Here is a 27,462-nt window from a genome sequence, read left to right on the forward strand (position 1 = left end):
ATATATTTTATTTTGAGTTTATAACTTACGTAAGTAAACTGAAGTACATGTATTGCATGATTATTGTAAGTGCTTCTGCATTTTCAGAATCACATTGGTAGTTAAGACTAGTGATTATATTCTACAAGAACAAGAATCACTGCAAGGTATAAATACTTATGGACAAATTATTACTACGCAAACAAATTCCTCTTCCGACTGCACACACGTGTAAAGTGACTAGTTTCATGCATTTTTGGATAGCCACTTGGAGGAATATCTAAGCATTGTGCCACCCACGGATCTAATGTGAAATGGAACAGAAATATATCCGTTGCTGTGAAGAGGTAATTCTGTAGAAAATAACTCTATGCAAAGTTTAATAGCAGCTTATGGGTTCGATCTGGGGCGTTCTCAGTCGTTAGATGCAACACTGAAGTTCCAGTGCTGAATGAGAACCGCAGCTTCCCCTTATTATGACTATGTCGTTGTCAGTCGATAAAAGTATACGCTAGCGATCACGGTTATGCCGTACGTATGCGTTTGCACTCTGACTAGAGTTATACTACCGTATATCAGTGGTCCATCTATTTCAGATGCTTCATGTAAACACCATTCTCGCCACATAAAGGCAATGTATATGTGCAATGGTAATCTATATGTAATGGTTGGTTGGCACCTATAAGGTGTATTTCAACTGTCTGACTACTTACGTGTGGAATATAAAAGGAAAACAAATTATAAAAGGAAATAAGAATTACTAATAGATTTCTATTTTATGGCAGCTATTACATCCCATATGGTTTCTGTTCCCGAATCGGCGTTACCGTAATTACGAATGATTAGATTTTTATTTGCACCTTCTAAGTAAAGCGTAAAATAATAAGGCTTGTTATCCGGTGGAAACATAAATGAGAAGTGTGTCTAGCTGATGAATTAACATTTTCCCTGAAATTACTGTGGGGCTGTGGAAAATATTTCCTACTATGTCGTAAAACAAACGCATTAAATACTGTACGGAGGTCAAACAAAATGGTGCAACGTAAGTACCTGTTATCTGTTTTTACATAAGAGGAAACTAATTTTTGTCCGAGCGGTATGGTTTTCTTATATATTTTAACAGATGAAACCACTCATCGCAAGTTGAAGTTTCCTAGGTAGTTCTGCTGGACCATACACTATTCCGCTGCTGTAACCTTCGTTGGGCTTGTCGTAATTCATGATCAGTTGGGCCTTAGAACGCGTAATCTCATCGTTGTAAGTCTTTTCTTAGGTCTGCCAGCTATAGCCTTCCCTGTACGACTGAAATAAAAAAGAAAAGTTGTGGAATGCGTCTGAGGACGGACTCTGAAAGCATTAGAATTATGAGAACAGACTCACAACTATAAACGATAAATTATAACTCGTATCCTGTGATAATAGACTCTAGAAATGACAGTGTATCGTAAGGCAAAGCAACAAAGGAATTGATAGTTAGTGAGGACTGTTCATGTGGTAGATAGAGCCAGTTGCGGTCACTGATGCGTCGTATATCTTAAAAATACTAAACACTCACTAGTCACAAAACATTTAGATACGAATCTGTTCCATATTTAACTATGGATGAAATTGTAACAAAATCTTCCATAACCTTTGTGTGTGGAATATATGGGTTTTATGAAACGCTGACGACTAGTAGTAGCAACGAGAGAGACAAGGTGACGGGGAGGGGGGATGGAATCCGAGCTCTACTGGCGTTGGGTCCCGTCTTTGTCCGTTCGGTCAGGTGGCGGCGCGGCGATCAGTAGTGCTGCAGGAACGAGTAGTCGACGGTGGGCTGGTGAAGGGCAGCCATCTCCGAGGGCAGGTAGTAGCCGTAGCCGAAGGCGTGCGGGGGCGGCTGGCACGAGGGGTCCGGACAGTAGCAGCCGACGGGAGCGGGGGCGGCGGCGGGGGCGGGCTGCGGCGACAGGCCCAGGCCCACCCCCAGGCTGAGGCCCGCGGGCTCTGGCGGCGGCAGCGGCTCCTCCAGCAGCGCCTGCAGGTGCCGGATGTAGCGGATCGCCAGCCTGACACACACCAGAGAACACACTCACCACGCCACTCCCTTTTATAGAATAAATTAAATGGTTCAAATGGCTCTGAGCACTATGGCACTTAACTTCTGAGGTCATCAGTCCCCTAGAACTTAGAACTACTTAAACCTAACTAACCTATGGTCATCACACACATCCATCAGCGAGGCAGGATTCGAACCTGCGACGCTAGCGGTCGCGCGGTTCCAGACTGTAGCGCCTAGAACCGCTCGGCCACTCCTGCCGGCAGAACACATTATTCTTCTGATCCAGTGACTTGTCAAACCACATCTAAGATAGCTGTTCAGTTCTATGTATCTGCACACTCTCTGCTCCTTTCTTGATCTGCTGTTCAGTGTCACCCAGCACATCTAGTCTTCTCCTCCTCTCCCTCTTTTCCTTGCAATCTTTGCTTCAATGACCAAATTTCCTAAACACTTCAAAAAATTTGATTGTTCCGAGGTCTTCCCTTCCAATGATACACTCCTGGAAATGGAAAAAAGAATACATTGACACCGGTGTGTCAGACCCACCATACTTGCTCCGGACACTGCGAGAGAGCTGTACAAGCAATGATCACACGCACGGCACAGCGGACACACCAGGAACCGCGGTGTTGGCCGTCGAATGGCGCTAGCTGCGCAGCATTTGTGCACCGCCGCCGTCAGTGTCAGCCAGTTTGCCGTGGCATACGGAGCTCCATCGCAGTCTTTAACTCTGGTAGCATGCCGCGACAGCGTGGACGTGAACCGTATGTGCAGTTGACGGACTTTGAGCGAGGGCGTATAGTAGGCATGCGGGAGGCCGGGTGGACGTACCGCCGAATTGCTCAACACGTGGGGCGTGAGGTCTCCACAGTACATGGATGTTGTCGCCAGTGGTCGGCGGAAGGTGCACGTGCCCGTCGACCTGGGGCCGGACCGCAGCGACGCACGGATGCACGCCAAGACCGTAGGATCCTACGCAGTGCCGTAGGGGACCGCACCGCCACTTCCCGGCAAATTAGGGACACTGTTGCTCCTGGGGTATCGGCGAGGACCATTCGCAACCGTCTCCATGAAGCTGGGCTACGGTCCCGCACACCGTTAGGCCGTCTTCCGCTCACGCCCCAACATCGTGTAGCCCGCCTCCAGTGGTGCCGCGACAGGCGTGAATGGAGGGACGAATGGAGACGTGCCGTCTTCAGCGATGAGAGTCGCTTCTGCCCTGGTGCCAATGATGGTCGTATGCGTGTTTGGCGCCGTGCAGGTGAGCGCCACAATCAGGACTGCATACGACCGAGGCACACAGGGCCAACACCCGGCATCATGGTGTGGGGAGCGATCTCCTACACTGGCCGTACACCACTGGTGATCGTTGAGGGGACACTGAATAGTGCACGGTACATCCAAACCGTCATCGAACCCATCGTTCTACCATTCCTAGACCGGCAAGGGAACTTGCTGTTCCAACAGGACAATGCACGTCCGCATGTATCCCGTGCCACCCAACGTGCTCTAGAAGGTGTAAGTCAACTACCCTGGCCAGCAAGATCTCCGGATCTGTCCCCCATTGAGCATGTTTGGGACTGGATGAAGCGTCGTCTCACGCGGTCTGCACGTCCAGCACGAACGCTGGTCCAACTGAGGCGCCAGGTGGAAATGGCATGGAAAGCCGTTCCACAGGACTACATCCAGCATCTCTACGATCGTCTCCATGGGAGAATAGCAGCCTGCATTGCTGCGAAAGGTGGATATACACTGTACTAGTGCCGACATTGTGCATGCTCTGTTGCCTGTGTCTATGTGCCTGTGGTTCTGTCAGTGTGATCATGTGATGTATCTGACCCCAGGAATGTGTCAATAAAGTTTCCCCTTCCTGAGACAATGAATTCACGGTGTTCTTATTTCAATTTCCAGGAGTGTATTTTGACGGAACCTTCATACACGGCCAGTCACATTCATGTGACCAATACCTATGGTCGAAATCAAGGTGAAACAACCATTCACAGACGGTAGGTTGCAGCACTAGCCGTGGAGGGCATATAAAGCATGTTGGAAGGACGCGGAAAACAGTGCAGCCATTCAGAATGAGATTTTCACTCTGCAGCGGAGTGTGCGCTGATGTGAAACTTCCTGGCAGATTAAAAGTGTGTGCCAGACCGACACTCGAACTCGAGACCTTTGCCATGTCTCCTCAATATCCTTTCTTTCAGTAGTGCTAGTTCTGCAAGGATCGCAGGAGAGCTTCTGTAAAGTTTGGAAGGTAGGAGACGAGGTACTGGCAGAAGTGAAGCTGTGAGGACGGGGTGTGAGTCGTGCTTGGGTAGCTCAGTTGGTCGAGCACTTGCGCGCGAAAGGCAAAGGTCCCGAGTTCGAGTCTCGGTCCGGCACACAGTTTTAACCTGCCAGGAAGTTTCTGTGCAGTCACTGTTGCTATGTAGAAACAGAGCAATTTATCTGACATCCAAAGGTGCACGAACATTGTCTTTCAGGCCAAAGGTGAAGCATCTCCGAAACTGGTAAGTTTGTAAACTATTCGGCTGCCGCTAGGGTTAAAGTATACCGAGCACAGCAAAATGGTGCTATCCAAAACTGGCGCCAAGACAAATGTGGTTCACCATAGACCTTAGACGACAGAAGTGAACGGTGGTTGAAAAGTTGTGTACGTCCGAACAGGTATGCAACTGTTGAGCAGCTGACTGCCAGATGAACCGAGGAGCTACCAACAGTGTCTCCTCAACGAGCATTCGGTAAACTTTTTTTCATGTGGGCCTCTGCAGCAGGCGCCCTGTTCACGCAGCCATGCTGACTGCTATTCATTAACGACGAAGACTAAAATTTGCACGTCATCTTGCAACTGGGCATGGCGACAGGAAGCCTGTTCAGATGAATCACATTTTGTGCTGCATCAGACAGATGGCTGTTGGCACGTATGGCGTGAAAAGTCTGGAAGCAAATACCTGCTACAATCGTTAGAAGGGTATGAGCCAGAGTAGGTGTATTATGGTCTGGGGAATGTTTTCGTGGCGTTCGCTGCGTGATCTCGTCGTTCTGGAAAGCACAGTGGATCACCACAAGCATGCATCTCTCCTTACGTACCATGTCCACTCCTACATAAAGCTTTTTTTCCTCAGCATGATGGAATCTACCAACAGGACAATGCAATGTGTCACGGAGCTCGCCGTGTACGTTCGTGGTTCGAAAAGAATCAGGATGTGTGATCTGAAGTTTTCCCGCCATACAGAAATCTTGAAAATTTCTCGGGTATTCAGCCAGGTAGCGTCGTCCCAAAGGCGCGATGTTTCGGCAAGCCGAATTCTTGCCATCTTCAAGCGTTCTTGGTGTCTGATTGATCTCTGATGGATGCCGACTTCATATAATCTCCACCCCTCTCCCCCACCCTCCGTCTGGGCGCTTCCGAGCGGTCCGCGGCCGGTGGTGGGGGAAGGACGGCGCTGGATGGTGGGGTACTGCGGCCCATGAGCTGCCGCGGGGCGCCACGCTTCCCCCACCACCCAGCGCCGTCCTTCCCCCACCATCTGAATGGCCACCATCCCCCACTAGCTGAATACCCGAGAAATTTTCAAGAATCAGAATGAGTTTAGGGTACTCCCCTGGCCACGAAACTGCCTGGATTTAAATCCAATCGAGAATCTGTGGACCACCTCGATCAGCCTCTCGATCCATGGATCCTCAACTGAGAAACCTACGGCAGCTGGCCACAGCACTGGAGTCGGTATGGCTACAAATCTCTGTTGGTAGCTTTTAGAACCTCATTGACTCCATTCCTGCATATCTCGCAGTGGTCCCCACTGCAACAATCGTTATTCAGACTTCTGAAGTGTGGTCAAATTAATGTGAGTGGACAGTGTATTGGTTGATTCTCACCACTTTGTTCTTTCCCATACTTATAATCATTGGTTTTTCTGGTTTTTACCAACCTTTGCTTTATAATTGTATTCTTCCTTTGATTCACCCCACACTTTCTGACTTCCTGCATACTTAATTGTCTTTATCATTTCTCCATCTACTACTATGCCTCTTGCTTTTCCTAATGCTTTATTTATTAATTGTTCAGCATAAATATTGAAAAGCGTTGGTAGCAAACAACTTCCAGTACTTGTCACCCCGCTTACTTGGTGCTAATGCCTACTATCACTATCTGTCTTACAAAGTGCTAGTTTATATGGTTATTGTCCTTCCAGTCCACACCATCATCCTTTAAGTTCTTCAAAAAGATACCCCTGTCCGCTCTGTCAAACGCTTTTTCCCAATCAACATAATTTATGAACGTATTCCTGTAACCATCTAGCATTTTTTGTCCTAGCATCAAACATTCAATACCATCTCGTGTTCCTGTTTCTCTCATCAAGCCAAAGCGACCCACTACCACATTATATTCAGTTTTTCTTTTCAACTTTCCGAGCAAAAAACTACTTATGGTAAACATTCGTTAATATTTGCATTTTTTGGTTTTATATTTCTGTATTAAGGGAACTAGAAATGTTTTAACTAGATGTTCACGCCAAATGCCCTCGTCAATATATTCTATTGGCGAAGCTGTTTATTGTAGCTATTGCCCTATTTCATAATGCCATAACAGGCTCAGCTGGCATTTTATCACAGCTCGTGCTTTCTTCTTTTTGAGATTAACGGCATTTCGTTACATACCAATCTTAGTCGTGTATATTTGGTTCTAAGTATGCACCAGAGAATAGAAAGATGCAAGTTTCTTCATCGAAGGGAAAGAGTACGAAACGTTTACTAAAACATTACACAGCCAAACAAGTTGTAGATACCTGACATGGTGTTTACTCTTTTTAATGCAGGTTTTCACGGTTTTTCGTTATTTTTCAGAAAATGGCGTATTTCTTGTAATCAAAGTCTGAATCGTTGAGCACTTTCTTGTTGCAATTCTCAACGAACAGTGTACTTTGCAGGCGCTGTTGGTACTGGGCAGAGGGCAGCCTCATTTGGAATTGGTTTTGTAATTGAAGGTATGTCTATCTTCTTCGCAGTATTTTAGGAGAACCCGATGACATCTGTCAGGCCGAAATAAGAGTTGACCGTCCGCGTCATGTCGTGCCTACTCCAAACACGCTATGTTTGTTCGTCATCGCCGCCCAGCCTTATACAGCAGCGCACACATCTCCAGCAGACAGGCTTGGTGTCCGCAACAAAACACTTTCTATCCTCGAATCAAAGTAAAATTCCTATGCTATTTTTCACAAAAGTTGTAAAAGTCTTCCTATACAGTTAGGCTGTTATATAGCTCTAAAATATATCTAGCCAATTTTTGCAACCTCTGGGCAGCACTGTATTTATTATAATTGAAAGGAGAGAAATAAGTAAAACTTGTAAATATTTCAGTGCATGAAAAAATCACGTGAAAAGAACGGTTTCATTGAAAGATAGATATGAAACCACTTCTGATAAAGCAACGGAAAGCATACAGACAAATATTCATGAATCCTTTCACTGAACAACACGGCACCGTAGACACTAAGTGTCTTCATTTGTTAACCACGATTCTGTACCGTGAAACAGCAAAAGAGCTTGATAATCCATACTGGTGTTGCAGATAGCTTACGCTATATATTAGGAGGCAGCGAGCAAAACTGCAGTAAGAGATCTCATATACCCCGTCTGTCCAAAAAGCTTTTAAAGTTGCAGTAATAAAAACTATAGAAAACTTGGAATGATGGATTTAATGCTTCAGGTGTTACACGTACTTACGCCTCACTTGAGTGTAAGGCACAAAATTTTCATACAGCTGTGCGGAACTGTTAGAAAAGTGCTTCTTCGGAATGTGTTCGACTCGCGTGTCACATTGGCTTGAATATCGGTTATGTCGTCAAAGCGTTGACCCTTTGTATGAATTTCTGCACTTTGTCGTAATGTGGTAGGTTGCGTTGATAACAAGGCTCGTCACCCGTGATGATACTTTTACGCAACTGTAATGTCTGCGTTTTGTATTTCACTCTAGTTGCGGCAGCTGTCCATGCGTCATTGTTTTTGTTCTGGAGTCAAAGTGTACGGGAGAAATTTTGCTTACACTTTTTCCTTCTTGAAAACATTCTGGAGACTGTCTTGGACACTGGAACAGAGATGTTGCTCCACTGCGATTCGTGACGCACAACGTTGACACTACGGCCGCAAGTCCATTAATTAATACTGTCTGCTCGCAACTGGCTGCTCTAATGCAGACATGTTGTTTACAGTTCTTAGTTCAAGATCCCACAGTAGTTTCTGCGCTGACGGCGCTTGTAAACCAGGAATAAAATCACCTATGAACGTATTGGACTTGTATGTAAAAGCAGATTTTGCATTAATTTTTAGATGGAATGCGAACTGAATGCTGTCTTGAATATTTTAACGAAACTTTCGTATTTTCTGTTGAGCGTGTCATGTAAACTGATGGTCCGGTTGGTGCCCCTATCCTGAGTCCTGAGAATTTTCTGCGAACAAAATTCTCATTTAATATTTCTTCCTTTGGTATCAAGTGATGGGAAGAATACTGTTCGTTGGCATTGTGATAGTAGTTCCGACATCAGACACTGAGGAGACAAACGTCGTGGGATACCTCCCAATATCGTGTCGCGCGGGGTACATCTACATCTACATCTACATCTACATCTACATCCATACTCCGCAAGCCACCTGACGGTGTGTGGCGGAGGGTACCTTGAGTACCTCTATCGGTTCTCCCATCTATTCCAGTCTCGTATTGTTCGTGGAAAGAAGGATTGTCGGTATGCCTCTGTGTGGGCTCTAATCTCTCTGATTTTATCCTCATGGTCTCTTCGCGAGATGTACGTAGGAGGGAGCAATATACTGCTTGACTCTTCGGTGAAGGTATGTTCTCGAAACTTTGACAAAAGCCTGTACCGAGCTACTGAGCGTCTCTCCTGCAGAGTCTTCCACTGGAGTTTATCTATCATCTCCGTAACGCTTTCGCGATTACTAAATGATCCTGTAACGAAGCGCGCTGCTCTCCGTTGGATCTTCTCTACATCTTCTATCAACCCTATCTGGTACGGATCCCACACTGCTGAGCAGTATTCAAGCAGTGGGCGAACAAGCGTACTGTAACCTACTTCCTTTGTTTTCGGATTGCATTTCCTTAGGATTCTTCCAATGAATCTCAGTCTGTCATCTGCTTTACCGACGATCAACATTATATGATCATTCCATTTTAAATCACTCCTAATGCGTACTCCCAGATAATTTATGGTATTAACTGCTTCCAGTTGCTGACCTGCTATTTTGTAGCTAAATGATAAAGGATCTATCTTTCTGTGTATTCGCAGCACATTACACTTGTCTACTTTGAGATTCAATTGCCATTCCCTGCACCATGCGTCAATTCGCTGCAGATCCTCCTGCATTTCAGTACAATTTTCCATTGTTACAACCTCTCGATACACCACAGCATCATCTGCAAAAAGCCTCAGTGAACTTCCGATGTCATCCACCAGGTCATTTATGTATATTGTGAATAGCAACGGTCCTATGACACTCCCCTGCGGCACACCTGAAATCACTCTTACTTCGGAGGACATCTCTCCATTGAGAATGACATGCTGCGTCCTGTTATCTAGGAACTCCTCAATCCAGTCACACAATTGGTCTGATAGTCCATATGCTCTTACTTTGTTCATTAAACGACTGTGGGGAACTGTATCGAACTCCTTGCGGAAGTCAAGAAACACGGCATCTACCTGTGAACCCGTGTCTATGGCCCTCTGAGTCTCGTGGACGAATAGCGCGAGCTGGGTTTCACATGACCGTCTTTTTCGAAACCCATACTGATTAATACAGAGTAGATTTCTAGTCTCCAGAAAAGTCATTATACTCGAACACAATACGTGTTCCAAAATTCTACAACTGATCGACGTTAGAGATATAGGTCTATAGTTCTGCACATCTGTTCGACGTCCCTTCTTGAAAACGGGGATGACCAGTGCCCTTTTCCAGTCCTTTGGAACGCTACGCTCTTCTAGAGACCTACGGTACACCGCTGCAAGAAGGGGGGCAAGTTCCTTCGCGTACTCTGTGTAAAATTGAACTGGTATCCCATCAGGTCCAGAGGCCTTTCCTCTTTCGAGCGATTTTAATTGTTTCTCTATCCCTCTGTCGTCTATTTCGATATCTACCATTTTGTCATCTGTGCGACAATCTAGAGAAGGAACTACAGTGCAATCTTCCTCTGTGAAACAACTTTGGAAAAAGACATTTAGTATTTCGGCCTTTAGTCTGTCATCCTCTGTTTCAGTACCATTTTGGTCACAGAGTGTCTGGACATTTTGTTTTGATCCACCTACCGCTTTGACATAAGACCAAAATTTCTTAGGATTTTCTGCCAAGTCAGTACATAGAACTTTACTTTCGAATTCATTGAACGCCTCTCGCATAGCCCTCCTCACACTGCATTTCACTTCGCGTAGTGCAGCAAATCTACGTGGCATGGACTCAACAAGTCGCCGAAAGCCCCACGCAGAAATGTTGAGCTGTGCTGTGTCTATGGACGTCCCGTAACTACGGAAGTGTTGTCAGTGTAGGATTTTGTGCACGCACTGACCTCTCGATTATTTCCCATGTCGGACGAGCAGGGTGGAAAAATCATTCGCTTGAATTGTCCAGAATGTTCTTCAAACCATTCACAGTTGTGACCTGTTGACATGGTGCATTGCCATCCACAAAAGTTCCATCGTTGTTTGGGAACATTAAGTGAATGAATGGCAGTAGAAGTCTGCAAATAGCCGAACATAACCATTTCCACTACTTCGGTTCACTGTCCACACCATTATGGAGACACCTCCAGCTTGTACAGTGCCTTTTTGGCAACTTGGGTCCATGTTTTCGTGGGGGTCTGGAACCGCGCGACTGCTACAGTCGCAGGTTCGAATCTTGCCTCGGGCACGGATGTGTGTCATGTTCTTAGGTTAGTTAGGTTTAAGTAGTTCTAAGTTCTAGGGGACTGATGACCTCAGATGTTAAGCCCATGGTGCTCAGAGCCATTTTTCGTGGGGTCTGCCGACACCGAACGCTTCATCAGCTCTTACAAACTGAAATATGGACTCATCTAACCAGGCCACGGTTTTCCAGTTGTCAAGCGTCGAGCCGATACGGTCACGAGCCAGGGAGAGGCTCCTCATGCGATGTCGTGCTTTTAGCAAAGGCACTCGCGTCGGCCGTCTTCCGGCATAGCCCGTTCACGCCAGATTTCACTGCACTGTCCTGAAGGTTACGTTCGTCCACGTCCCACATTGGCTTCTGCAGTTATTTCACGCAGTGTTGCTTGTCTGTTAACACTGAGAACTCCATGCAAACGCCACTACTTTCGGTCGTTAAGTGAAGGGTGTCGACCTCTGCATTCTACGTGGTGAGAGGTAATGCCTGAAATTTGGTATTCTCCGCACACTCTTGACACTGCAGATCTCGGAATACTGAATTTCCAAACGATTTTTCCGAAGTAGAATGCCCCATGCGTCTAGCCCCGACTACCAGTGCGCGTTCAAAGTCTGTTAATTACTGTCGTGCGGCCGTAATCACGTCGGACACCTTTTCACATTAATCATCTAAGCACAATGATAGCTCCGCGCCGGCCGAAGTGGCCGTGCGGTTAAAGGCGCTGCAGTCTGGAACCGCAAGACCGCTACGGTCGCAGGTTCGAATCCTGCCTCGGGCATGGATGTTTGGGATGTCCTTAGGTTAGTTAGGTTTAACTAGTTCTAAGTTCTAGGGGACTAATGACGTCAGCAGTTGAGTCCCATAGTGCTCAGAGCCATTTGAACCATTTTTGATAGCTCCGCCAATGCACTGCCCTGTTACTCCTTGTGTACGCGATCCTACCGCCATCTGCATATGTGCATATCGCTATCCCATAAATTTTGTCACCTCAGTGTAGTTTTCTGCTCTAAGGGTGCCTTAGGGTGCGACAACGAGAATCTGAGAACTCATACATCTCACTTATGGTGAACCGACGTGCAATGCAATGGATCCACGTTTCTGATGGGTGGCTCACATTTCGAGTACATGCTGTAATTATGTAGACTGGGGATTAATTCTTACTCTGAAAGCCTTCTGCTTGGTGCTTCCCAACTGTAATGTAAGCTTGCTTCAAGTACAGGTTACAAAGTTGTGAATACGACTAGTATAATGGTGCGAATCTATGATAATACGTGGTGGGCATTCAGTACTCTGACGCCATGGTGAGCGTACCCTGCCTTGTAAACGTTTATTTGTACGCGTGCTTTTATTATTTTATCGCAAATGGATTTCAATTTACCGTTCAATAAAACGTTTCTAGTCAGCATGTATCAAATCATCTATCTTCCTAAAGAAGTACTTCATATCCCATTTTCTCAGTGTTTCCCTACATTTTTGTCCTAGAAATCTGCTCGCGGCGGGTTTGCAATCACTATGAAATAAATTGACTAGGGAAATCTGTCACATTCTTTTCTCAGCTCCCAATACACATTAATATCGAATGAACAGCGTGTGTGCTGCCTTTAAAGCCCTCGGAAGGAACCGTGAATTGAAAACAAGCCGTATAAAAGTGTCTTGACTGAGGTCCAATTCGTCTCGTAAGATCCTTCACGGTACAGTTGTTTCACATGAACTTTTAGAGGAGGCAGGACTACAGACGTTTTCTCGAGAAATCTCGAGCGAGAACAAATACTGTCTCTAATTTGGGGATCCCACACTAATTCTTTTACTGAATAATAATGTGAACACCATTCCTCGTGGATGTAATTCAAGTGCTTTTCTTTTACCACTATGGCACTTCGAACAGGAGACTAACCGGAAATCTTACTAGGTTCGCATGGAGCAAGATAGAGCCTAAAGGCTATTCTACTATATTACAGACACTAAACATATTAAAAGAAGAAGTATTCTCCATGTGTACTTTCAACACTGGCCATAGTGAGTGGAACTGCAATTTGGAAAGAACTTCATTGAACATAGTTAATTTGGAAATTTTTCTGCTCTGTAATTCGCACCTAACTGTCGCTAGCAACATATCACATATACTGAGATAGGTTCTGCAGTCGCATTTAAATCACTATCCAAGCATCCAGATATCGATTTTCTGTATTTTTCACTGAATCGTTTAAACAGCATTCCAAATCCGAACAAGTACACAGCCTCTAATCATCTCGTCTTCCACGGAATGTTAAACCGTTAATATCTGGCCATCACATCTCACTTATGACACCTACCCGTAGATCATCAGTTCCTACTACAAGTCCACAGGCTTACTTGGCTGGGCTCTGTCTGAGTAAATTCCTTTTGTTTGCTGAGCCGTGTCTTTTTGAAAAATTAAAAACAATTATAGAACCAACACTTCGGCCCTCTTTGCAACGGTGCTCTTCAGGGCGACTGAACTGGATTCTGTGAAGGCTGCTGGAACGACCTCTACCTCAGATGTAGTTGAATGTAGGTTAAAGCAGAATACTAGTTTAAAGAAAAACACAGGTCCGGATCAAACCAGAATAGGAAAAGAAGAATTTGGCTTATAGGTAGCAGTCATGGGAGGGGTGTGGGCCTACAGCTTCAGGAGAAATTAGGGACAGAGACCAGGTCACAAGTTTTGTGAAACCAAGTGCTAGCCTTAGCCAGGTGACAGAAAACTTAGGTCAGCTATGCAAGGACTTTGAGAAGGAAGATCAGGTAATTATAGGTGGGGGAGCAGGAAACAGCCTGGCTGTATTAGGAGTGACCTGGATAAAATAGGACCAGAAACTGGACGCACGAATGTGGGGTTTGGGGAGGTCTTTCAGCGCCATGATCAGCCCTGGGTAAACACTGCTGTAAGGCGTGTTAACACTGAGCTGAGCGGGATGCTCCAGACACCACCAAAGTCTCACATGAGTGTTGTTCCAATTGATGCTATTGGTAAGTGGGGTTACACTACACATGGCCTGCACCTTAATAGGAAGGGGAAAGATAAGTTAGCTTCTCTATTAGCAATAACTGTAAGGGGGGCCACAGTCACACAAGGGGTGATTCCTGTGGTTATTGGGACCAGGCAGACAGGTTTTTTAGGTTAAAGCCAAATTCCAGACAGATAACAACCAAGGACAATAGAAGAAAAGAAACTTCATGCACACCAAATAGGGATAAAGCTAAGGGTAGTATCAACTTACTTCACCAAAATATTTGAGGAATAAAATATAAAGTAGATGAGCTGATAATGTGTTTAGATGATATCAAAAATAATAATGAGATTGATATACTTTGTCTGTCTGAGCACCATGTAACTGTGGGGGTGGAAAATGTCAGTATAAATGGGTGTAATTTAGCATCTTACACTTGTAGATCTAGTATGGATAAACGAGGAGTTGCTATTTTCATAAAACAAGGGTATAAATACAGAACTGTCGAAGTAAGCAAATTTTATGTTGATCAGCACTTTGAGGTTTGGGCATGTGAACTTCAGCTAGATAATGTTGTGTTGATATTAGCAACAGTGTACAGGTCTCCACTAGGAGATTGGGAGCTATTCATTAAAAAGTTTGACTCCCTATTATGCTGTCTGTCAGGCAAAAAGAAGAAGTTATGAATCTGTGGTGATTTCAGTGTTAACTTTCTAAGCAATTCTGATAGGAAAAGTGAACTAGAAGTTTTGTTAACAACATATAACTTAGAGTCAGTGATCAATTTCCCTACACGTATAGCTTAGGACAGTAGTACCCTAATAGATAATGTATTTGCACAGCAAGAGGATGTAGAACAGTCACATGCTTTCCCTGTGGTAAATGGATTATCTGACCATGATGTACAACTGATTAACTTACAAAACCTAACAGGGTGTACACTTCAGAAACCATTAAGTAAAACTGTGAAGGTGCTCAACCTGGTATCTATAGATCACTTCAGAGAAAGTTTAGAAAATGTAAACTGGGTAGATGTATGTAATGAGTCAAATGCTAATGATAAATGCAGCATATTTCTTGATAAATTTATATCCCTTTTTGAACGCTGATTTCCAAAGAAAATTACTAAATGTTACACCACAAACTTTTCAAATAAACCTTGGATTATTACAGGTATTAAAGCGTCTTCAGAAATAAAAAGAAAACTGTATGAGACAGCAAGAACTAGTAAAAATCCAGAAGTAGTTTCACACTATAAAAATTAATGTAACATATTCAGAAAAGTTTAAGGAAATCAAGAAATATGTATGTTAGAGAAGAAATTAACATCTCCAAATCAAATCAGTATGGAATGTTGTTAGAAGAGAGACAGGGAAAGTAACCACTGGGGTAGGTAGTATTACTGTTAAAGAGAATGAGACCGTCTTAACCAACAATACACAGGTAGCCAATGTATTTAACAATCACTTCTTAAGTGTAGGAGAAAAAATTGGTGAGAATAGTTCAAAAGAAAAAGCCAGGCAGTACATAGAAGAGACAGTTTTGAAAAATTTTAGTCAGATTAAGTTTCATCTAACAACATCTTGTGAAATAAGGAAAATTATTAAATCTTTGAAAAATAAATGTTCTGTTGGAGTAGATAACATCTCTAACAAGTTATTAAAACGATGTGGAGCAATTACAGCTGATGTTTTGAGTCACATATGTAATGCATCACTGACTCAGGGTATTTTTCCAGACAGGTTAAAATATGCCATTGTCAGGTCTCTTTACAAAAAAGGGGAAACCACAGATGTCAATAATTACCAGACAGTATCCATGCTTACAGTATTTTCAAAAATCTTTGAGAAAGTAATGTACTCAAGAGTGGTTAGCCATCTCAACAGTAATGGGATACTTAGTAAATCACAGTTCGAATTTCAGAAATGCTGTTCCACTGAGACAGCAATATAAAATTTCACTGTCCACATAATAGAGTCTATAAATAGTAAAATGTCACCAGTAGGAATATTCTGTGACTTATCCAAAGGATTTGATTGTGTGAACCATGACATTATGTTAGAGAAATTACAATTCTGTGGTATAAATGGAACAGCATATGAGTGGTTTAAGTCATATCTACAGAACAGGAAGCAAAAAGTCTCTTTATAAGCTTCAACTGATTCAAATGAGTTTGCCACTTCATCTAACTGGGGTGAAATTACATTAGGTGTTCCACAAGGTTCGATAATGGGTCCCCTCCTCTTCTTGATATATGTGAATGACCTCCCTTCTTATGTGAAAAAAGATGCTGAACTGACGCTGTTTGCTGATGATACAAGCATAATTATTAATCCAGTAAAAGACAATCCAATAGAAAATGATACAAATAAGGTCTTTGGAAAAATTATTAATTGGTTTTCTGCGAATGAGCTTGCTATGAACTTTGAAAAAAAACACAGTACATCCAATTTTCTGCTGCAAAAAGTATAATTCCATCAATAAACATAACACATCAAAAGAAGTCAGTAGCCATGGTAGAGCATACTAAGTTTTTGGGTGTACATATAGATGAGAATCTTAATTGGAAAAGTCATATTTTGGATCTCCTAAAGCGACTAGGTTCAGCAACTTTTGCAATCAGAATAATTGCCAATTTTGAGGATGTAGAAATTAGTAAGCTAACATACTTTGCATACTTCCACTCTCTGATGTTATATGGAATAATATTCTGGGGCAACTCAACACTTAGGCAAAAGGTATTCACTGCTCAAAAGAAAGTAGTTAGAATAATGTGTGGGGTTCACAGTCGCACATCTTGTAGGCATGTGTTTAAAAGGTTAGGAATTCTTACAACTGATTCACAGTACATTTACTCAGTAATGAAATTTTTTCTCAACAACATGGACCAGTTTAAAATCAACAGCGAGATTCATGATTACAATACTAGAAAAGAGAAAGAGGTAGACTATCCTTTACTTAACCTATCTTTGGCACAGAAAGGGGTAAAATATGCTGCTATAAAACTTTTTGATAAATTACCAGATGAAATAAAATGTCTGACAGACAGCAGTAATAGTTTCAAAAACAAATTGAAATCATACCTCCTTGACAACTCCTTCTATACCATAGATGACTTCTTGAATATGAGTAAATAAATCTGGAGATATAATATATGCATTTTGTGCCATTTAAGGGACTGGGATAGATAATAGAAATATTTAGGTATAACACTATAATGTAAAAAAAAAGAAAAAAGAAAAAAATTGTTTCCTGTGCACATTTCTTGTGCATTTGACACGTTCCACATCATAACGGTTTTCCGTGCTATTGATCAATGGAACACGTAACTAACTAACTAACTCTCGCCACTCCTTCTCCTCCCACCCCCCTCCCCACCACCCCTCCACCCGCCACCTCCTCCTCTGGGATGGAGTTTGTTTACTCCAACTCTGCGTCTAGTGTTATCTGATGTGAAACTGTGCGGATGTTTTTAAAATGTTTACGAATCACGTAACTGAGGCGGGACGTGGGTACCAGCCAGTTATTCACCTAGACGAATGTGGGAAACCACCTAAGACCCACGTCCAGGCTGACCGGCACGCCGCCTCTCGTCGTTAATGGGCCGTTCGGATTCGATCCGGGGCCGGCGTGACTCCCTGAATCCCGGAAGTGGATGCTAACGCGTGCGGCTATCCGGGCGGGATCTAATACCTAAAAATATTTTATCCAACAAACTCACGTGTTGGCGCTGCATTGTGTGCTTGCTGCCACGTACCTGAGGGACTCTATCTTGGAGAGTTTCTTGCCCTGCGGCTTGCACGTTGGCAGTCGCTCCCGCAGCAGGTCGAAGGCTCGGTTCATGTCGCGCATGCGCGTTCTCTCTCTATCACATGCAGACTTCTTGTAATCTACAACAATGAGAAAAGGGATTTATAAATATCCGTTCCCTCTGTGGAGGCATGTATACACTAAAAAGGCAAAAGACTTAGTAAGATTACAAGAACGAACATACCGTACAAAATATAACAAAAATCATTTGGCAGTGTTCGAATACAGTTTCTATGGAAATAATATGAGAGCAGAATGAGAAGTTGTGGGCCTAGGAACCCGTTAGTTAAGTACAATATTCTGGGTAATGCACTTAGTCCAAGATTTATTCAGTCATATGTGGGTACAGACAGAAATGAAAGGGTGCCAAATATGGTGAATACGTTGGTTCTTCTAACGATGTATTGTTCAAATCCCTCATTATTCTCACTTTTGTGGGAAGATTTCTTGTGGGCGTGAAATACGGCTTTTTTCTTGTGTAGTATAAATCTTTCGCCTTCGCCAAAACTTAGTCCAGGACATTTGCGTACTATTCGTGAATTATTATGCACGATAATCAATAAAACGTACCCCGGTAAACACTGGCCAAAACCTATCCAGCAGATATAACCGACCTCACTTATACCCAAGGCTCTGACTGTTGTTGCATCTCCGGCTTCAAGTGGTGACCCTGTCTTATTCACGATAACATATCATCTGAATTTTCTTTTCTGCGAAATTAATTTTCGCAATTGATTTTGCTCAACGGTCAACAAATTTGTCATATATTTACCATAAAACTCCCTCATAGCGAATTTTGGTTTAATATGTGTCGTATTCGTGCGTCTGATGTACCCATCTCGTGAGCTGTATGTACATTATATTTACTGATCTTCAAATAGGAGTATCATACTGCGCTCAATGTTTCTCTCAGTGGTAAGAGTTTACAGACGCCCTTCAAGAAGATCGTCGTCAAAAAACATCACGTTTAGATTGATTTCTGCTGTCAATAAAATGTTAAAAATATATTTTTGTTTCTACACTGCGTTTTAGTAGATTCATTTGAACTAAAGACACATGGTTACTCTGAATAACAGCATAAAGAAATCTATGTCACAAACCAGAGTAACAGTTGAATTACGTTTATGTGCAACGTGTACAAACAAAATCGCGACACGTCCTGCCATACTACGGGCCTACGCAACAGGTAGGGAATGATTATGCTTTTAAAGGAACAGAATGACTCAGCTATTGTAGGCAGTGGCAGACTAATTCACGACAGCACGAATGTAGTGAATATTTCCAATATTTTGGAACACTTGCAACATAGAAAACTGATGTATTCGTTTTTATGTCTGCCCAACTTCTAAAGTGTTTTCTTAAAAGCAAAGGTTCGTAATTTTTCAAACAAAATGTTAAAGCAGATTCATCTGGCGTATCTTTTATACTCAGTAGTACACATTACGTATCATTGTCAGAGGCTTTGTTTCCAGAAAATTTAAAGTACGACACTGTTAGATCTCTGTATACTGGAGGTAACGCAGCTCCTACCCATCATTGTTTATTTTCTTTGAAATTTTTGAAAAAGTAATGTACTCAATAACAGTTAAGTACAGCTTTAACAATAAGATTCTGAGTCACAGGTAACTTTTATTTCAGAAGGGCAGTTCTCCTGTACGCGCATTCTAGCAATTCAAGGAACACAAAACCAAATATTCAAAAGATGAAATTGGAAGTTCTCTATTGTCTAAGGTATCTGGCTGGATAAAACATCATTTATATGGTGAAAGTGAAATTTCCGATACTGAAGAAATATTTCACGGTTTCTTCACTTCATAATTAAGCAATAGGAAGTAGAAAATCATGTCAGGCAGCTCCATCACTTTAGGTAAGGATTGAACTTCCGAACAGGTACAAATCACTAATGGCAAACCACAGGGTCCAATATTAGATTCCCCGTATTCTTGTTGTGAACTCCAGTCTGATACTGATAAATCGAAAAGAACTCCTTGTGATAATGTCACAACCATCAGAACCAAGTCTACTAGACATGCATCGACATTAGGAGCAGTTCATGAAATTAAACAGAGATAATGATTGTTCTTCCGTAACAGAATTATTATGTACAAAAAACATAATTCAAACAGCATGCTCAAGACAGTATTTAACTTCAATAATAAAACAGATGAAAGACAGTAAAAATTACGCCAACATTTCTGGAGAGTATATTTACAGGAATTTTTGTTGGACTCTATCTGTTACATATTCCGTGAAAATTTAACTTCAGAAATTTTTCTTTGAATATTGTTGCCGATTTCGAAGACGGAAGTGTCAAAAGCCATCAAATACTACATGTCTAAGCGTCTCCTTCAGCAAGTCTAAACACGGTTGTACTGACGACATACAGTTGTAGCGTCTCTGAATGGTTTAGATCTCTTTTTTACACAACGTTAAGTGATATCTGTACTCACAAACCAAAACGGAAGCGGTAGTGCACGAAGAGTGGAACTCAATTCATTAACCTTTCCAGACCCTCTGGCTACAATTGTGTACATTAGTATTTAGTATATATTGTGTGTGTGTGTGTGTGTGTGTGTGTGTGTGTGTGTGAGAAATCTTATGGAACTTAACTGCGAAAGTCATCAGTCGCTAAGCTTACACACTACTTAAACTAAATTATCCTAAGGACAAACACACACACCCATGCCCAAGGGAGGATTCGAACCTCCGCCGGGACCAGCCGCACAGTCCATGACTGCAGCGCCTGAGACCGCTCGGCTAATCCTGCGCGGCTAGTGTATAATAGCTGTAACTGAAATACTTCTCCTCAATGGAAATCTCATGCGTACATCTGTGAATGTTCAACCTTTTCATCATGCACAAGTGCTCCTACCTGTTGGGCATCACAATAAAAATGTCAGAGAGTGAATGTAACAGTGCGCAGCGGTTTATGACCGCCAGAATTCACGGAAGATGTGGATTAGTTATACTCCACTGTATAACTGAATATTATTGTTGTTATTCTGCATGGTAGTTATTGAATTATCAGTTTATTTATTACAACAGCAAATATTTCAAAATTATTTATATTAGTACATAAAAAGAAGACAAATGGTCAAAGTATGTATTGAAAACGGGTACATATATTTGTATATATCATGCTTCTAAAATCATTAAAAAATCACCTAAGAGCATTAGAACATAAAGAAAAATTTTCCTTGCCGCAGAAAAAATTCTGGCCTTAAATGGTGAAGTAAGAAGAAGTCGCGTTGTAATGAAACAATGAGCAATTTCTTCCTTGTATGCTCGTAAATAACTGTAACTACTATGTGAAGCAGCACGTAAATGGTAGGCCGGCCGTGGTGGCCGAGCGGTTCTAGGCGCTTCAGTCCGGAACCGCGCGACTGCTACGGTCGCAGGTTCAAATCCTGCCTCGGGCATGGATGTGTATGATGTCCCTAGGTTCCTAGGTTAGTTAGGTTTAAGTAATTCTAAGTTCTAGGGGACCGATGACCTCAGCAGTTAAGTCCCATAGTGCTCAGAGCCATTTGAACGTAAATGGTAGTCCGTTTTATAGACAGCTAAGCACTGGTACAAATGGAAGAAATTATGTATATGATGTTCAAGAAAACGTAGCTGAAGAAATGCGAGTACTGTCTACTTTGCGTGGCCTGAATACTAGATTAATTTCGAAAAATAATATAGAAGTCAGCTAATTTTTGACGTATTTGTTAGTTAGCTCGAAAGCTTACCCGACATGCTTCACTAACTCAAATTTTAAGACTATCAGTAACTGTAGTTCTTACAATTACAAGAATCTGATGGTGGCTAACGACGTCTACAACATTTTTTCCTAAAAACACATCACACAAGCGCCTCAATAAAATAATAAGACGCAGTACACAACATAAGAAAGGTTTAGATAGTCTGTTCATATTATGGATAATGATAGCTCATGCTCGTCTTTTCAACTGAATTATTATTATTATTTTTTTAGTCAACCATGTTCCCCTAATCGTTACAGGCATTTTCAGGGGTCAACAAAGAAATAACCGTTTACTAACTTACGATTATTTTGTTGTGAGTTACGGGGTCTTCCACATCAGAAATTAACTGATATATCTAAAATAATGAGGTGAATTGCATTCGGTTAGAGACAAACTTAAAAATTCAGTCATCTAGAACCTAAACAGCATTGAAACAGGAACTGAGGAAGAACGGCGGCATATAGTAATATATAATTACAGATAGTCGTTTTCACTACACAGCGTCTGTGACTGTAACACAGAGTAAACGCAAATAATGCATAATAGTATTCTATTGTTTTTACGAGATAGCACATTACCAAGAACTCATCGGCAGTTCACGCATTGACTGGTCAATCTGCTACCTGCTAGCTGACTTCAACAGCAGCACAACCAGACCTGATGATGCATGCCAAAGCTGTGGACTGAAACTACTGCCTAGAGGATCATCACAGATGAGAAGACCGGCAGACGCCCAGCTCTCCTTCTCCACTGGGTCATTGCAGATGTCCTGCAAGTTGTCTTCTTCAAATCAGCCAGCTGAAGTGCATTTGTGCGGCCTCCTAACTGACTCACGAACATCTGCTGCAGTCTTGACCAGTACACAGTGTGTGAGCAGCGTCTCTTTGAATGACAACCCGAATCCTGGACCAGTGTCAGCAGACTCCACCCGAGCACAGGACATGGTGATCACCGAGAATGCTGTGGTAGGAGCGGAGCGGGGTCACCAGACCGCCTCAGGTGGGTCACGGCTGCTCTGCATGCTGCCAGTGCCCACTCTACGCTCATCCTCTTCACTCACCTGCAGTAGGAACGTCACGACACGCTGATGAGACATCAGCGTTCCTTTGCGGCGTGTGTGTCCCACATCAGGCCGCTCTGCAGTTATGAAGAAGCTAAAAACTTTGTAAAGTCTGTTTGACAGCAATGTATTTGCAGATAACGCTACATCTACATACATATTGCGCAATCCAGCATACGGTGCGTGGCGGAGAGTACCTCGTACCACGACTAGCATCTTCTCTCCCTGTTCCACTCCCAAACAGAACGAGGGAAAAATGACTGCCTATATGCCTCTGTACGAACCCTAACCTCTCTTATCTTATCTTTGTGGTCTTTCCGCGAAATATAAGTTGGCGGCAGTAAAATTGTACTGCAGTCAGCCTCAAATGCTGGTTCTCTAAATTTCCTCAGTAGCGATTCACGAAAAGAACGCCTCCTTTCCTCCAGAGACTCCCACCCGAGTTCCTGAAGCATTTCCGTAACACTCGTGTGGTGATCAAACCTACCAGTAACAAACCTAGCAGCCCGCCTCTGAATTGCTTCTATGTCCTCCCTTAATCCGATCTGATAGGGATCCCAAACACTCGAGCAGTACTCAAAAATAGGTCGTATTAGTATTTTATAAGCGGTCTCCTTTACAGATGAACCACATCTTTCCAAAATTCTACCAATGATCCGAAGTCGACTATCCGCCTTCCCCACAACTGCCATTACGTGCTTGTCCCACTTCACATCGCTCTGCATGTTACGCCCAAATATTTAATCGACGTGACTGTGTCAAGCGCTACGCTACTAATGGAGTATTCAAACATTACGGGATTCTTTTTCCTATTCATCTGCATTAATTTACATTTATCTATATTTAGTGTTAGCTGCCATTTTTACACAAATCACAAATCCTGTCCAAGTCATCTTGTATCCTCCTACAGTCACTCAACAACGACACCTTCCCGTACACCACAGCATCAGCAAACAGCCACACATTGCTATCGACCCTATCCAAAAGATCATTTATGTAGATAGAAAACAATAGCGGACCTACCACACTTCCCTGGGGCACTCCAGATGATACCCTCTTCTCCGATGAACACTCACCATCGAGGACAACGTACTGGATTCTATTACTTAAGAAGTCTTCGAGCCACTCACATACGAGGTGCATTCAAGTTCTAAGGCCTCCGATTTTTTTTCTCCGGACTGGAAAGAGATAGAAACATACGCATTGTTTTAAAAAGAGGCCGCGTTCATTGTCAATACGTTCCAGAGATGGCAGCACCGTACGGCAGATGGAATTTTACCGCCAGCGGCGAGAATGAGAACTGTTTTAAATACTTAAAATGGCGACGTTTTCCTTACTTGAACAGCGTGCAATCATTCGTTTTCTGAATTTGCGTGGTGTGAAACTAATTGAAATTCATCGACAGTTGAAGGAGACATGTGGTGATTGAGTTATGGTTGTGTCGAAAGTGCGTTCGTGGGTGCGACAGTTTAATGAAGGCAGAACATCGTGTCACAACAAACTGAAACAACCTCGGGCTCGCACAAGCCGGTCTGACGACATGATCGAGAAAGTGGAGAGAATTGTTTTGGGAGATCACCGAATGACTGTTGAACATATCGCCTCCAGAGTTGGTATTTCTGTGGGTTCTGTGCACACAATCCTGCATGACGACCTGAAAATGCGAAAAGTGTCATCCAGGTGGGTGCCACGAATGCTGACGGACGACCACATGGCTGCCCGTGTGGCATGTTGCCAAGCAATGTTGACGCGCAACGACAGCATGAATGGGACTTTCTTTTCGTCGGTTGTGACAATGGATGAGATGTGGATGCCATTTTTCAATCCAGAAACAAAGCGCCAGCCAGCTCAATGGAAGCACACAGATTCACCGCCACCAAAAAAATTTCGGGTAACCGCCAGTGCTGAAAAAATGATGGTGTCCATGTTGTGGAACAGCGAGGGCGTAATCCTTACCCATTGCGTTCCAAAGGGCACTACGGTAACAGGTGCATCCTACGAAAATGTTTTGAAGGACAAATTCCTTCCTGCACTGCAATAAAAACGTCCGGGAAGGGCTGCGCGTGTGCTGTTTCACCAAGACAACGCACCCGCACATCGAGCTAACGTTACACAACAGTTTCTTCGTGATAACAACTTTGAAGTGATTCCTCACGCTACCTACTCACCTGACCTGGCTCCTAGTGACTTTTGGCTTTTTCCAACAATGAAAGACAGTCTCCGTGGCCACACATTCACCAGCCATGCTGCTATTGTCTCAGCGATTTTCCAGTGGTCAAAACAGACTCCTAAAGAAGCCTTCGCCGCTGCCATGGAATCATGGAGTCAGCGTTGTGAAAAATGTGTACGTCTGCAGGGCGATTACGTCGAGAAGTAACGCCAGTTTCATCGCTTTCGGGTGAGTAGTTAATTAGAAAAAAAAAATGGGAGGCCTTAGAACTTGAATGGACCTCGTATTTGGGAACCAGTCCCATATGCTCGGACCTTAGTTAGGAGTCTGCAGTGGGACACCGAGTCAAACGCTTTCCGGAAGTCAAGGAATATGGCATCCGTCTGATACCCTTCATCCATGGTTGTCAAGATATCATGTGAAAAAAGGGCGAGTTACGTTTCGTAGGAGCGATGCTTTCTAAAGCCGTGCTGATGCATGGACAGCAACTTCTCTGTCTCAAGGAAGTCATTATATTCGAATTGAGAACATGTTCGAGAATCCTGCAACAAACCGATGTTAAGGATATTGGTCTGTAATTTTGAGGATCCGTCCTTCTACCCTTCTTTTATATAGGCGTCACCTGCGCTTTTTTCCACGCTGCCTCACCGACTCCTCTGTGTGTGCACTGGGCAACTCACCCTCAGCCTTTGCTCGACTTCCTGATTACAACGTGACTGCAGGGCCAAATCGTAACAGTCCTCTTCTTGTACGGGTACAACACTTTGTCTCATTTGACAGCATGCTGCACCCAGTACATCACTGCCCTCCAACGGTTCCACTTAACATAACATACTAACTTGTAAGACAGGCTACACGCTCACCCACAACGACTTCCTTGTGCCACTCAACACACATTCAAGCGAATTAAGCCTTAATGTAAAGCTTGCAGTTTAACTGGATGGCCTGCTACGACAGACACTCCATGTGACTGATCAACATTGCTAACAGCTTCCCCTAGCCGGAATGTCTACGTTCCACACGTCGTCGAAGGACAATTATGCCATGATACTGATGCAAAAAGTCTAACCATGCATTGTACCATTTAAATTGCCATCGATAAAATTGAGGCCAATTATCCTTCCTCTCATAATGCCGCACCATACATTAACCCGCCAAGGTCGCTTAAGTTCCACTTGTCGCAGCTATCGTGGATTTTCCTTCGCTCAGTAGTGCATATTATGCCGGTTTACGTTACCGCTGTTGGTGAACGACGCTTCGTCGCTAAATAGAACGCGTGCAAAAAATCTGTCATCGTCCCGTAATTTCTCTTGTGCCCAGTGGCAGAACCGCACACGACGTTCAAAGTCGTCGCCATGCAATTCCTGGTGCATAGTAATATGGTACGGGTGCAATCGATGTTGATGTAGCATTCTCAACACCGACGTTTTTGAGATTCCCGATTCTCGCGGAATTTGTCTGCTACTGATGTGTGGATTAGCCGCGACAGCAGCTGAAACACCTACTTGGGCATCATTTGTTGCAGGTCGTGGTTGACGTTTCACATGTGGCTGAACACTTCCTGTTTCCTTAAATAACGTAACTATCTGGCGAACGGTCCGGACCCTTGGATGATGTCGTCCAGGATACCGAGCAGCATACATAGCACACGCCCGTTGGGCATTTTGATCACATTAGCCATACATCAACACGACATCGACCTTTTCCGCAATTGGTAAACGGACCATTTTAACACGGGTAATGTATCACGAAGCAAATACCGTCTCCACTGGAGGAATGTTATGTGATATCACGTACCATTAGGTTTGTGACTATCACAGCGCCATCTATGACAAAGCGAAAAAAGTGGTCCAACTAAAACATTCATATTTCTTTACGTACTACACTAATATGTAATAAAAATTGGGGTTCTTATTTAAAAAAACGCAGTTGATATCCATTTGAGGTATGGCAGCGCCATCTAGCGGGCCAACCATAGCGCCATCTGGTTTCCCTCTTCAAGCTAGACAAGTTTCGTTCTTTGTAGTTTATTCGTTTGACGCTTATTTCGTGAGAATCTGGCCCGGTCACGATCAGTGGACCACCCTGTAGAAGACAGCCGCCAGTGCTTTTTGACAATTTTCTACTCTGGACTGCAGTTCGTTGCCTGTATCAAAATATTGTCTTCATAGCCAGCAGTTCATCTGAGCTGAGCTGAACCTCAGGGGTAGCCAATTACCGTCTGTGTTGTGGGTGATCAAACACTTCCCATCGGAAACGCTGCAGGAGCATCTTCATGGCCCCTGCAGAGTGCGGCCGAGAATTGTATAGAGCAAACTGCTTGACAGTTATGTTATGTGGATTGCATAGCTTCAGGCGAAATCTTTCGCCAGGCTCTCGTACTCGGCGGAAGACGCTAATTTTTAGCCATCTTTACGTTCTCACTGTGCGCTCAGAACTGAAAAGAGCGACATGATGCGATCGACGGACGTACGAGACACAGTGCCAAACACATCTGTGCAAAGCTTCATCAGATTTTCACTGTATTTTCCATTTAGCGACCGATCGTTCCTTACTTTCCGAATAACCCTCGTACATTCAGCTGCGCTAAAGTCTACTCGCCCGGTGATTGAGCTGTGATGACTGAGAGTGAGGGTGCGCTCCCAGCAGCCCACAGCCGGTACGCTGACTGACTGACCTCTCTCCATCTGCGAGGCGACTTGCGGCCGCCAGCCGACGTTGGGGACGGCCGTGATGCGCACGGGGTCCGCGCCGGGGGGCGACAGCGCGCACGCGCGGAC

The 27,462-nt window shown here is 43.5% G+C and overlaps 1 protein-coding gene across 1 annotated transcript; it reads right to left on the reverse strand.

Annotated features, from left to right (window-relative positions):
* On the reverse strand, window positions 1-27,462 carry LOC126184315 (achaete-scute homolog 5). The gene is made up of 3 exons (XM_049926693.1): window positions 27,360-27,462; window positions 17,654-17,786; window positions 1-2,027 (listed from the first exon to the last, which is right to left on the reverse strand). The coding sequence occupies exons 1-3, from the start codon at window positions 27,367-27,369 to the stop codon at window positions 1,760-1,762; spliced, it is 411 nt and encodes a 136-aa protein (XP_049782650.1). The 5' UTR covers window positions 27,370-27,462; the 3' UTR covers window positions 1-1,759.

Source organism: Schistocerca cancellata, chromosome 1 (genome assembly GCF_023864275.1).
Source record: "Schistocerca cancellata isolate TAMUIC-IGC-003103 chromosome 1, iqSchCanc2.1, whole genome shotgun sequence".
In the NCBI taxonomy this organism is placed as follows: domain Eukaryota; kingdom Metazoa; phylum Arthropoda; class Insecta; order Orthoptera; family Acrididae; genus Schistocerca; species Schistocerca cancellata.